The sequence below is a fragment of the Lithobates pipiens genome, unplaced genomic scaffold, assembly GCF_037356315.1.
Source record: "Lithobates pipiens isolate NorthernLeopardFrog02 unplaced genomic scaffold, aLitPip1_a1.2 Scaffold_16, whole genome shotgun sequence".
In the NCBI taxonomy this organism is placed as follows: Eukaryota; Metazoa; Chordata; class Amphibia; order Anura; family Ranidae; genus Lithobates; species Lithobates pipiens.
Window position 1 is genome coordinate 54,608,375 of NW_027507748.1, and position 14,786 is coordinate 54,623,160.

At 41.3% G+C, this 14,786-nt stretch overlaps 1 protein-coding gene across 2 annotated transcripts in view; it reads right to left on the reverse strand.

The window, feature by feature from the left end:
* The window catches only part of SIM2 (SIM bHLH transcription factor 2), a 208,165-nt gene that overhangs the window by 22,145 nt on the left and 171,234 nt on the right, over positions 1-14,786 (reverse strand). For both annotated transcript variants that reach the window (XM_077479919.1, XM_077479918.1), the window contains exons 5-7: positions 8,693-8,778; positions 5,784-5,983; positions 2,575-2,681 (exon numbers count right to left, since the gene is read on the reverse strand). In XM_077479919.1, the coding sequence (XP_077336045.1) occupies positions 2,575-2,681; positions 5,784-5,983; positions 8,693-8,778 (393 nt within the window). The remainder of the gene's footprint in view (positions 1-2,574; positions 2,682-5,783; positions 5,984-8,692; positions 8,779-14,786) is intronic.

Here is a 14,786-nt window from a genome sequence, read left to right on the forward strand (position 1 = left end):
GGGCAGTGCCACCGTACACGATACTCATTCACTAAGGGGGGCCTGGATCTGGATGCCCCCTTGTTAAAGGGAGCTTCCAGATTCCGATAAGCCCCCCACCTGCAGACCCCGACAACCACAGCCCAGGGTTGTCGGGAAGAGGCCCTTGTCCCCATCAACATAAGGACAAGGTGCTTTGGGGCATCCCCCCCATGTTGAAGGCATGTGGTCTGGTATGGTTCGGGGGGGGGGGGCTCACTCGTCCCACCCTTTACTGGGCTGCTGGTATAGATTTTGGGGGGACCCCACGCCGTTTTTTTGTTAAATTTTGGCATGGGGTTCCCCTTAAAATCCATACCAAACCTGAAGGGTCTGGTATGGACTGGGGGTCATTTCTTTCTCTCCATTTTTTTTTAAAATAACTGGGTGCCAGAAATTGTAATCGCAAATCAATTTAAATGTGATTTGACTTGTTTTTGTTCTTTAGAAATGTAATTTTTGCTGCAGCATGTGTTATACATGCTACAGAAATGCCACTTTGCAGACGGACTAAGGGGATCCCCAGGCACTATAGTTAAAGGAATTTTCTGGTTTTATTGTTTCATGTAAAGTGTGATTCCCACTTTACGTGAAACAACAAAAATGTAATTTTTCCTTTAATTATAGTGCCTGGGGGTCCCCTTAGTCTGCCTGCTAAAGTGGTGCTTCTGTACCGTGTATAGAATGTAGTTGGAAGGTTGAAGGTTGTCCTGTATAGAAGGTTGTCAGGGTCTGCGGGTGGGGGGCTTATCGGAAACCTGGAAAAAAAAGTGTCCCCCAATGTAGATCCAACAACCACAACGCCCACCGCACCCAAAAATAAAAAATAAAAATCGATCTCGCTGACACGGAGGTGCTATGTCTACTGCAGGCCGTTTGACATCTTTTATAGAGTACAGTGGGGCTACCTGTCTACGTCACCTGGTGGCACTGCCCCTTCTGACGTCACGGACCCAGCATCCATTGGCCCTAGATGTCAGAAGAGGGCAGTGCCACCAGGTGATGTAGACAGATGACCCCGCCCCTTACCTATAAAAGAACAAAGGAGCCTGTATTAAGCATATAGCCTTTGTGTTGGCGAGAGCGATTTTTTTTGGGTGTGGCAGGAGGCATGATTGACGACAGATCTATATGGGGGGACACTGTTTTTTTATTATTTAATAAGGGTGTCAAAAACTGTCTCTGTGCTTTTATTATTTTTTTACAATTTCTTGGTGAATAGGTATGGGTACTATGTACCCGATACCCATTCACATAGAGGGGGCGGCAGGATATTGGTGCCCCCTTGTTAAAGGGGGCTTCCAGATTCTGATAAGCCCCCCGCCCACAGACCCCGACAACCACAGCCCAGGGTGGTCAGGAAGAGGCCCTTGCTCCCAGAGGGCCCCAGAGCCTCCCCCGCCCCAAAACACCCACCCCCCATGTTGAGGTCCTGTGGCCTGGTATATTTCGGGGGGCACTCACTTGTCACCCCCTTTCCTGCCTTGCATGCTCGGATAAGGGTCTGGTATGGATTTTTGCTTTGCTAGGGGTATTTTTCCCTTTTATTTGTTGACTTTTCTCAACTAGACTAACTATATATAAAGGCAGTGAGTGGACCTCTTTGGAGGGGCTCACGGGGTGAGGCCTGTGGCATGGGAGAAACCGAGACCATGTGTTTTGGATAGTATGGTACACAGCATCCCCCCTCCCTATTATCCTTGGACTGGACCAGTGATGAAGCAAACAAAAAAAATGTCCTGATGAAGGGTCATTGGACTTATGAAATGTGTTGGACTTCCCATATTCTAATTCTGGGGCTTTCCTCTTTGCACAGCTAGTCTTTTCTTGAATTAGGAGCCGCCATTGGGCCAACACTCATGCAAGAGCCACCTACGCCACCTACGCTACTCAAGAATTGACCGGAATATCCACTGTAATGGGAAATCCTGCGCTTAATCTACTAGCAATAAAAATCCGACAGGGAACTTAATGGAGTTGTAAAGGCAGAAGCTTTTTTATCTTAATCTTTTATATAATTCTATGCATTAAGATAAAAACACCTTCTGTATGTAGCAGCCCCCCCCCCCCCCAGCACCCCCCAATTACCTACCTGAGCTCATTCTCTCTGCAGCAATGTCCACGATCCCCTCAGCCATCCAGTACACTCCTCCTGATTGGCTGAGACAGAGCAGCAGTGCTATTGACTCCCACGGCTGTCAATCAAAGTCAGTCAGCCAATAAGGGGAGAAATGGGCCAGATCAGGACTCTGTGTCTGAATGGACACACGGAGCTCTGGCTTGGCTTGGGTGACAACCTGTAGCAAGCTGCTGGCTGAGGGGCACTCAAAGGAGGGAGGGACTAGGAGCAGCAAAGAGGGACCCGAGAAGAAGAGGATCCAGACTGCTCTGTGCAAAACCAACTGCACAGAGGAACGAAGTATAGCATGTTTGTTATTTAAAAATAAATACAAAGCGAGCCTTTACAATCACTTTAACACTTCCCCACTATCCAAAACAAAATAAAATGGCTTGGGCACATCAATAAAAAACTCTGTAATGTAAATTGATACTAACAAAGGTGGTGGGCATAGCGTAGATGGAACACATCACACCCGTGTACATGGTGGTATAGCGTTTTCTCTATGAGATCTTGAGGCTCATAACCAGTTAAATCAGCTACTCTGCAAAGAAAGAAAAAAAGACAAATGACTAATATTATTTTAGATGTCCTACCAATATAACTTTTATTGATCCAGCCACATCTGGACTTTCTGGATGCAAAGCACACATCCTGGAATGCACTTGTACAATAAACATAACTTTCATTTAATACAAACTTTTGATAGAAGGGTCTGAAAGCCAAGCGCTGATTGCATCCATTGGATGTGGTAAATTCAGGCAATTATTACTGATAGTAAAATAAATAAGTACAACTCTGCCAGCTGGAACTGTGCAAGAATCATCCATTCCCAAGCACAGGAAACAACAAAATGTAGAGTATTTTGGCCCCGTGGACACAGATGATATTTAAAATAAAAGAATGAAAACAGTATTGTAAAAAACTAAACCAGAACCACTTTGAAGGGGAAAAAAAAAATCAACATCCGAATTGCATGCATGCATTTGTTTTAGAATAAGGAATCTTGTTTAAATGGAAATTTCACAGTAAAACCCTAATGCCCCGTATACACGTTTGGAAATTCGGGCAGCAAAAGACCGATGAGAGCTTTTGGTCGGAAATGCGACCGTGTGTATGCTCCATCAGACTATTGCTGGCCAAATCCCTGCCAGCAAAAAATTGAGCGCATCTTCTAAATTTTTCGGTTGGAAAAAGTTCCGACCAGAAATTCCTATTGTCTGTACAAATTCCGAAAAATGTATATAGCCAGTTGCCGCTACGAAAAATTGAGAACATGCTCTTATGCCCCCTACACACAATTGGAAATTCCGCCAGCAAAAGGCAGATGAGAGCTTTTGGTCGGAAAATGCGTGGTCGGAGAATGTGTGTATGCTCCATCGGACTTTTGCTGGCCGAATTCCCGCCAGCAAAGGATTGAGCGCAGGTTCTCAATTTATCGGTTGAATAAAGTTCCGATCGTCTGTACAAATTCCGCGTCAAAAAATTTCTACGCATGCGTGGAAACAATACGACGCATGCTCGGAAGCATTGAACTTAATTTTCTCGGCTCGTTGTAGTGTTGTACTTCACCACGTTCTTGATGGTTGAAAGTTCAGCCAACTTTTGTGTGACCGTGTGTATGCAAGCCAAGCTTGAGCACAATTCCATCGGGAAAACCATCCAAATTTTTTTCCGATGGAAAATCCGCTCGTGTGTACGGGGCATTAGAATAAATATTCACATGTCTCAGTCCACCACATAACCCAAAAATAAGAGGGTTGTCCCCTGTTTCAGGACAGTGGGCTGAGCCATACAAATCATTGATTTCAGCTCTATCAGTCATATGCAAATCCAGAACCACTGTTGTAAAGTGGAACTACAGCCAAATACTCCGGACCATTTATTCCAAACTGCTTAGCTTTTTGAAGCCTGAAGCATTAAACACTTGTATGTGGTTTGGAATAAATGGCTCTATAATATTGGTTTATGTATGCACTAATTACCAGTTTTGGACGTGCTGATGGAGCATAAAAGAATAATTTGCATGGCTCTGCCCACTGTCCTTGAATGATGAATAATCCTTTCATTATTGGGACATGTGAAAGAGACATGCAATACCTTCCATTCTAATCCCCGTACACACGATCGGATTTTCCGTCAACAGATGTTGGATGTAAGCTTGTTGGCAGAAAGTCCGACCGCGTGAATACTCCATCGAACATTTCTTGTTGGACTTTCCGACAAAAAATGTTGGCTAGCAGGTTCTCAATTTTCCGCCAACAAATTTTTGTTGTCCGACTTTCCGATCGTGTGTACACAAGTCCGTTGCACAAAAGTCCACGCATGCTCGGAATCAATGCTCACCAAACACAACATTAGCAGAAGGAGCCCAAGGGGTGGCGCATGACTACTGAACTTCCTTTTTTATCGTACGCCTTGTAAGTCACTACCTTCGTAATTGTTGGCCAACATTTGTGTGACCGTGTGTATGCAAGACATGTTGGAGCCAACACCCTTCGAACAAAATTCCACGGTTTTGTTGTCGGAAAGTCCGATCATGTTTACAGGGCATAAGAAGTCTTAAGGCTGGGTTCACACATATGCCACCATTGCAACAGTCCGGTGCATTTCTTTTCACTGGTTCAGGTGCACATTTTTACCTGAAATCACACCTGAACCGGACGCAAATTGGATGCGGTTGAAAATGCATCCAATTCACATACAGTGATACACACATACCCATACATTTGGTCCCCTGCTGATTTTGTAGGTTTGCCCACTGACAAAGAAATGATCAGTCTATAATTTTAATGATTGATTTACTTTAACAGAGACAGAATAACAAAAATATCCAGAAAAACTCATTTCAAAAAAGTTATCATCTGATTTTCATTTTAACGAGTGAAATAAGTATTACACAAACTTAACTTTCACAGTCATGTATCATTTGATTTTGTTCAAATCTTAAAGGCGAATTCCAGGTATGAATATTTTATACATAGTTACACTGGTCCATACCATACCTGACTGATGCCCTTGGAAGCTGGAAATCACTGAAGTAGACAACGCCCCCCCCCTCTCCAATTTGTCCAATCAGAGAACGCTTTGTATTTATTCAGTGAATGCAAAGCAGTCTCTGAATGGCGCTCATGCCCTTGCTCAGAATGTATCAGGCCAACCACTGCACCCAGAACCAAGTGGAGGTCACTGGAGTAGCTGTGTCTACATCAGTGATTTCCAGCTTCTGGGGGAATTTTCTCGGTATGGTATATAGTTATACCAGTGATGGCGAACCTTGGCACCCCAGATGTTTTGGAACTACATTTCCCACGATGCTTATGCACTTTGCAGTGTAGTTGAGCATCATGGGAAATGTAGTTCCAAAACATCTGGGGTGCCAGGGTTAGCCATCGCTGGTATATACTGTACATGGTTACATTGGTCCAAGCTGGACCAATGTAACGATGTATTAAATACCCATGAACAAATTGCATTCACTATCCTAATGTTATCAGGTATGTAAAGTGCACACCCTGGAGCAAAAAAGATCTAGCGCACAAATTTAAAAATCCTTTAACACAAAAAAGTAAAAAACGAGCCACCTAAAATGTTCAAATTCTATTGATTGCTGGGTGTTCCAGCCTTTAGTAAACAAACAGCTTACCTGGAGTCCAGGAAAATGAGTTTGAGGTCCAGACTTGCTCTGAACATAAACATGTTACTGTGGAGTTTGATCTCTGTGATGGCACTCGGCGGTAAAGACTGACCCACGGCCACTAGCCCTACAATTTGATAGCAGGAGTCATATAAAGATATGTCCAGCATATACTGCCTTATTTTCAGATACCCACTGCAGTGAATGACCTGTCGTATAAAGATAAAACACATCACATATACACTAATCAAACCAAACAGGACACAAGTACTTATTACCAGGGTCCTGGACCCAATACCGGGACTCATGTGTAAGTCCTGGATGAAGGATAAGTCTGCTGCCCATAACAACAAGTCCAATTCTAAAGATTTGATCTGTAACCATCTGTTACTGATCAGTTATACAGGGAAGATTAATTTATTAATTAGCTAAAGCATACTGATGAAGCATACTGCATCATCATCCCTATACCTTAACTTGTTAATTTGTGGGTAAAAAAAAATTAATTTCAAGCCACAAAAATGATCGCATGAATATTTGATCCTTGAAGCATATCTAAACTAATAAACAAAAATGATATATGTTGCAGCCCATCGTTCTTCTATGGAAGTATGGAAGAGCCCTGGGTCCATCCAAAAAAAAAAATACAGAATTATGTTTTTTTTTTTTCAGAATTCTGAGTTTGAAAGTCAGAATTCTGACTTTGAATCTCAGAATTCTGACTTTCAAACTCAGAATTCTGACTTTGAATCTCAGAATTCTGACTTTCAAACTCAGAATTCTGACTTTTAACCTCAGAATTCTAACTTTGAAAAAAAAATTTTTTTCAACTTACAATTCTGACTTTGAATCTCAGAATTCTGACATTTAATCTGAGAATTCTGACTTTCAAACTCAGAATTTTTTTTTTTCAAAAACATAATTCTGTATTTTTTTTTAGATGGCCCCAGGGCTCTTCCATATTCTTCTGATGTGATGGTTGCATTCGTTTTCTTTTTTTTGCCCCCCTCCTTTTATTTTCACCTGGTCATTCTGACAGTCACACACCAAGTAACAATTCTGAATCACGGTATTGCATCTATTTGGGAATTGCCATTGTCACCCTAGGCTGCTTATAGATAACTGGAAAAGCGGATAAGGTTGTTGATATTTCATTTCATTTCAGTGCACAGAAAGTTATAAGAACACTGTAATTATATCAGGATCAAAAGGGTATTTTTCTGTACTTGCAGAAAAGGGATTTGGCCTGATAAATGAAAACCAAAGTAGACACCACATCTAAGGACTGGTAAGTTGCAATAAATCACATTTTTGATCTTGGATTTAAATATATTTTAGACATGTGACTTCTGAATGGCGATAGTTCTGGGGATAAAGGGGGTGGGTATTGAGCAGAATAGACATAAAGAATAATTTTTGGAGGCAAGGATAAAATAATTCATGAGAGAAAGTACCAATTCAGGAGAAATAAAAGCTTGCTGTGGACAAAGCCTTAATTACATATGTAAGTTATATTTATTTAAATTCATTGAACGTTTGGAGAACATTTTTGCATAATTGTGGGTGAACATACACCATGCATAGAATTTTGTTCATATCAAAACTGCCTCCATCCCTATACAAGTCAACTGTATGCAAAAGCAGTTTGAAGTAGGAATGCAACTGTAAGTCAGAAGGGAGTCATATGCAGGTCAGAAGGAGGTCATCTGCAGAGCAGGAAGTCAACTGTAGGAAAGAAGGAGGACGAGTAAAGGTCAGAATACAGGCAACATAAGGTCGGAAGGAGGTCAACCTCAGGTAAGCAAGAGGTCTACTTCAGGAGAGAAGGAGGTCAACTGCAGCATAGAAGGTCAGAATAAGGGCACCTTCAGGACAAAGTTAAGTCAACTGCTAGTCAGAAGGAGCTCAGTTGCATATGAAAAGAAGTTCAAGTGCAGGTCAGAAGGAGGTCACCTGCAAGAGCAGGAAGTCAACTGCAAGACAGAAGGACAGAAGGTGAAGATCAGAATACAGACAAGATAAGGTCAAAATGAGGTCAACCTCAGGTAAGCAAGAAGTCAACACTGAAGAAATGGCTACACTCCAAGATCCATCAAAATTCTTATTTAATAACGAACATCCCAAGTGTTACAGTTCAAATGGTAGACGCGTTTCACACGCTAACAGGTTGCGCTTAGTCATTACAAAGATAAGTCAGCATTATTCTCCTTATATAAACCTATTCAATATAGCAACAAGTGATACAGATCATTAAATTGCAGACTTCTTTCTAGCCACAAGAAGCAAGAAGTCAACTTCAGGAGAGAAGGAGGTCAACTGCAGCAAAGGAGGTCAACTGAAGGTCAGAATAAGGGCAACTTCAGGTCAAAAGGAGGTCAACTTGAGCTAAGAAGGAGGTCAACTGTCAAAGAGAAGGATGTCAACTTCAAGTCAAAAGAAGTTTAACTGCAGGTCAGAAGGAGGTTAGCTGCAGAGCAGGAGGCCAACGGCTGGAGAAATGGAAGTCCACTTCAAGTCAGATACAGGTCAACTTCAGGTCAGAAGGGCAACTTCTGGTCAGAATGAGGTCAACTGCAGGTCAAATTCACCTGTCGAACCTACTTTCAATTTACCAACAGCTATGAAGTATTAGAGCCTACGTGATTGGATATGAAATTGAACCAATTGTTTAGATAGCCCATCTTGGTATAGCTAAAGGGGATTGTACAGTCAGAATTAACACATAAAGCTAGCTGCAGTGCAATAAACTCTCCATTACCTCACAGGAACCCATTCAGGCTGAGTTTTTAATCTCCATCAGTTGTCATTTTCTAGAACAGGATTATTTTGGATTGCTTGATGTGAGGCAACAGAGAAAGTGCCATTGACAAGCAGTGAAAAAAAACTCAACAGTGTCTCCACAATGATCTGTATATTACCTTGTATCCACTACATGTCAGACCCGCGTTCCGTTTGGCCAACACACATTTCATCCGTAGAAAGAATGACCTCTCAATTTCACATTCTGAAAAATATGAATTTTGATGGTAGATTAGATTTTGTGCTGTAACAAGTATCTGTAGCTGTGCATTTTAAAGGATGGATATAATGGTTCAAGTAATATATATATATATATATATATATATATATACCACAACCCAATAAAACCCCTTTGGGATGAATTAGAGCGGAAACTGCGACCCAGGCCTTATTGTCCACATCAGTACCTGACCTCACAAATGCGCTTCTGGAAGAATGGTCAAACATTCCCATAGACACACTCCTAAACCTTGTGGACAGCCTTCCCAGAAGAGTTGAAGCTGTTATAGCTGCAAAGGGTGGGCCAAACCAACATTGAACCCTACAGACTAAGACTGGGAGGCCATTAAAGTTCATGTGCGTGTAAAGCCAGGTGTCCCAATACTTTTGAATATATATATATATATATATATATATATATATATATATATATATATATATATATATATATATATATATATATATATATATATATATATATATATATATATATATATATATATATATATATATATATATATATTACCCACACTGCACAATAGGAAAAAACAACCAGGTGCAGCCCATCAGTGTTTCATACAAGAGGAGGTTGCATCACTTGCAATATTTAGCAGCAACATTTATTAAAGCAGCAATAACAAGATAAAAAAATAATGAACACAACCAAATTTTGCTGCAATATTCGGCTTCTATCCAAAGATTTCCCTGCAGTACTTTTTCTGCCACTAGATGTCCTCAGTCTGATGGCCAGCATCATTCAACCTGTTATTTTTATTATCATTATTATTATTATGGGATCTCCAAACTACGGCCCTCCGGCTATTGCGGAGCTACACGTGCCATGAGGCATTGTAAAATTCTGACATTTGCAGACATGACTAGGCATAATGGGAATTGTAGTTCCTGAACAACTGGAGGGCCATAGTTTGGAGACCCCTGTACAGGATTTCTATAGCGCTAGCCGTTCGCACAGCAGGAGGGTTAGGAGGGCCCTGCTCATGAGACCTTACATTCTATAACTGGGATCTCCAAACTACGGCCCTCCAGCTGTTGCGGAACTACACGCCCCATGAGGCATTGTAAAACACTGCCATTCACAGACATGACTAGGCATGATGGGAATTGTAGTTCCCGAACAACTGGAGGGCCATAGTTTGGAGACCCCTGTTCTAGAAGGTAAGAGCAAGTGATACAAAAGGTAATGACTGTGTGGGAATTAGTGATTGAGAAAGTAAAATTTGAGTTGTTAGGTGGAGGAGGGATAGGCTTCCCTGACACAAGGTTCACATCTGTGAGTATGTTTTTCATGCATTTTATGGGGTTTTCACTTGTTTTTTTAGGTGTTTTGGAGGTGTTTTCGTGCTTCATGCTATATTTATTTTATTTTTTGTTGGAGGAGAATAGTTGTTAAAACAAAACCCTACAAAAACGACACTGAAAAATGCACCCAAAAAGTATGTATGCATTTTTTATGTGGCTCCACTGAAGTTTATGGACCCAAAATTGCATCTTCCCACATGAAAAAAGTGCTTGCATCTCCTCCAAAAACACATCGCAGGAAATTGCACAGATGTGAAAGGGACCCATAAGAAACCATGTTAAATCTTTTGTCATGTGTTCCTGTGCTTCTCAAAAACATGCTACAAATTGCACAGGTGTGAACCTAGCCTGAGAAAATATGTTTTTAGGGCAGGCAGAGCAAAAAACAATCAGAGAGGTGGAGAGTCCCAGAAGATGGGAGAGGCTCTGGAGAAGACCCAATTTCTATGATCTCAGGTCATCCTTCACTCCCCCAGTCTGTGACTGGACAGCGAAAGGAGAAGCAGCACAGTGGTGTGCTCATGTCTCTGTTACACTGCTCTCTCTCTCTCTCTGTATGTAATAAATATATATATATATATATATATATATATATATATATATATATATATATATATATATATACACACATACAGTATCTCACAAAAGTGAGTACACCCCTCACATTTTTGTAAATATTTTATTATATCTTTTTATGTGACAACATTGAAGAAATGATGACACTTTGCTACAATGTCAACACACAGCCATTAATGTCTAAACTGCTGGCAACAAAAGTGAGTACACCCCTAAGTCAAAATGTCCAAATTGGGCCCAAAGTGTAAATATATGGTGTGGCCACCATTATTTTCCATCACTGCCTTAACTGTCTTGGGCATGGAGTTCACCAGATCTTCACAGGTTGCCCTTGGAGTCCTCTTCCCCTCCTCCATGACGACGGGAAAACAAAGAAGATACCAAATAGATATCAACAGGTTGGATTTTTAAGGCATGGAAGCAAATAGGAAAGTAGAAAAAAAAGGTGCACAGCATTGGGCTGTCTCCAAGGGGTAAGCTTTCATTGTCTCCATAAAAATACTTTTACCTTTAGTTTTTATATGCTGTTTGGCCATAATATGTGCATCTACTAAGCTTTATGTGGATGGGATTATGTCCTCTATTGGCTTCTCCATTGATGGTAATTTACTGACTGAGACTTCTTTCCTGCCCCTGCTATAAGCAACTATCAATTTCTGTTTGTACTCATCAGAATGTGCCACTTGCTGTCCACTCTATCACAGCATGGTTGACTGCTCCATATATTTGGATCTGTCCTGGTTGCTACGACATTTGTACTTGAGGCGCAGCTCTTTTGAAGATAGTGAGATTTATTGTTGTTCTCTCTTGCTAAGTCTTTGACCCTTTTTCAGTGTCCTGAGGAAACCTTTATGGCAAAATGCGTAGACACGACGCACAAGGGCTCAATGCATAAATTATATAATTTTATATGATTTTTATATTGTTTTGAACACTGTTATGATATTGCATTTTCAATAAAATATATTTTTTTATACTTTCCTATTTACTTCCATGCCTTAAAAGTCCGACCTGTTGATATCTATTTGGTATCTTCTTTGTTTTCCCTTGATACATTAGGATGTGGTATTGTGGGTGCTCCCTCCTTCCTATTTCTCTCCTCCATGACGACATCAAGGAGCTGGTGGATGTTAGAGACCTTGTGCTCCTCCACCTTCTATTTAAGGATGCCCCACAGATGCTCAATGGGGTTTTGGTCTGGAGACATGCTTGGCCAGTCCATCACCTTTACTCTCAGCTTCTGTAGAAAGGCAGTGGTTGGCTTGGAGGTGTGTTTGGGGTCGTTATCATGTTGGAATACTGCCCTGTGGCCCAGTCTCTGAAGGGAGGGGGATCATGCTCTGCTTCAGTATGTCACAGTACATGTTGGCATTCATGGTTCCCTCAATGAACTGTAGCTCCCCAGTGCTGGCAGCATTCATGCAGCCCCAGACCATGACACTCCCCCCACCATGCTTGACTATAGGCAAGACACACTTGTCTTTGTACTCCTTACCCAGTTGCCGCCACACACTCTTGACACCTTCCGAACCAAATAAGTTTATCTTGGTCTCATCAGACTACAGGACATGGTTCCGGTAATCCGTGTCCTGCTTATTTTCAGCAAACTGTTTGCGGGCTTTCTTGTGCATCATCTTTAGAGGAGGCTTCCTTCTGGATGACAGCCATGCAGACCAATTAGATGTACTGTGCGGTGTATGGTCTGATCACTGACAGGCTGACCCCCCCCCCCCCCCCCCCCACCCCGTCTACCTCTGCAGCAATGCTGGCAGCACTCATAAGTCTATTTCCCAAAGACAACCTCTGGATATGACGCTGAGCACGTGCACTCAACTTCTTTGGTCGACCATGGCGAGGCCTGTTCTGAGTGGAACCTGTCCTGTTGAACCGCTGTATGGTCTTGCCATCGTGCTGCAGCTCAGTTTCAGAGTCTTGGCAATCCTCTAACAGCCTAGGCCATCTTTATGTAGATCCTAAGAGAGTTCTTTGACATGAGGCTTCATGTTGAACTTCCAGTGACCAGTATAGAGCCTCAAACACACAATCTAATTTTGTAAAAACTTTGCCGTGGATTTCTGTACAAAGGACGTTGCCCGTGAACTTGTTAAGCATACACACGATCTGACTTTTTCAGACAACTTTCACCAAATCACGTGTTTTTTCTGCTCTTTACCGCCACCTTTGGTCAACTTCTGTATTGTTGTCTGATCTTTTGCATTGGTTCTGAGCATGCGTGTTTGTAAAGTCTGATGGTTTTCTGTACACACGATTGGACTTTGCTCCATCGGACTTATGTTGTCGAAAAAAAAAATTTGTCTGTTCGCACAGCCAACATCTGTCCGATGAAAACCGAAAAAGTTTGTCTGATGGAGCGTACACACGGTCGGATGTTGCCTTAAAACAGCTCATTTGCATTTTTGCTGTCAAAAAGTCTGATCCTGTGTACGGGCCTTAAGAGAGTGAGAGCGATAACACCACATTTAACGCATCTGCTTCCCATTCACACCTGAGACCTTGTAACACTAACGAGTCACATGACACCGGGAAGGGAAAATGACTAATTGGGCCCAATTTGGACATTTTCACTTAGGGGTGTACTCACTTTTGTTGCCAGCGGTTTAGACATTAATGGCTGTGTGTTGAGTTATTTTGGGGGGACAGCAAATTTACACTGTTATACAAGCTGTACACTCACTACTTTACATTGTAGAAAAGTGTAATTTCTTCAGTGTTGTCACATGAAAAGATAGAATAAAATATTTACAAAAATGTGAGGGGTGTACTCACTGTTGTGAGATACTGTGCGTATAAATATATATATATATATTATATATGTATATATATATATATATATATATATTTTATTTTTTTATTTTTATTTTTTTATTTTTTTTAGAAACACTATTAAAAATAAAGACATATCAATAAGAATATTCATTGAGTTGATCTTTTAAAAAAAAGTATTGTAAATTTTAAAATGACTTCACATTCTTTAAATAACTAAAAAGACATTTGAGCCCCTACGCTGAGCGTTTTTTGGAAATCTTTCGTTTGTTTGGTGCAAATCTGTTAAAACTATTTGCAACTAAATGTAATAAGTAGCAGCCCAGTGTCATGTAAATCTTCAGCTATTTGTTTTATCTAGAAAGACTTATTAAATAAGCTTTGTGGATTACTTGTAATATAGCGGGGATCATGGTTTCATATGGAACAGAATATGGGTAAGGCTATTTCTGTATTTTGTTACACGTGTGTATGCAGACAAGCCTCCTTTTCACCGTGAACCAGAAGCGACTGGCGGTGCGAGTTCTCAGTGCTGGAAAACGCTGGGATTAGAAATAATTGTGCCCGCAGAATCCAGGTAATTGCAGGTCTCTGAGTAAATAATAGCGTATCTATTTACCTTGTCACTTCCAATGCTCTTTTTGAAAGTGGGTTAATGTTGAAATAATAGTAATTTTGTAAGTAATTTCCCGCAGGTTGCAGAGGCCTCTGGTTCATTAGCAAACAACTGCTGTGGGAGCTGGACAGTTTCAGTATATTAACACTCTGTACGTGACAAGCGCGGGCTATGAAAACCTTCTTCTGTATTCTGGCAGTGCATGGCACAGAGACACCTAAAATGTGCCTATAATAAGCCCCTTGTGTCACTTCCACTGAAATATATTGGTACAGACAGCATGCCGACCAGTGCTGAAGTTGTGGACCATGCGGGAACGAACGCACTCAGGGGAGCCACCCATGCCGTGTACAGCACGCCATAGAAGTGAATGACTCCAAGCAACCGCACTCTTGTAATTGCCAATTCTTCTTTGCATGGGCAATTACCCACAAAGGCACGTGTGACATACAGCGGGTAAAATAAGTATTGAACACGTCACCATTTTTCTAGGTAAATGGATTTCTAACGCTGCTATTGGCATGAAATTTTCACCACATGTCCATAACAACCCATGCAATCCGTACATATAAAGACACCAAAACAAATAAGTTCCAAAACAAATGGCACCCCAGTCTCAGTCCGTAAAGTTCAATATTGAGTTGGCCCACCCTTTGCAGCTATAACAGCTTCAACTCTTTGGTCCACAAAGACATGGA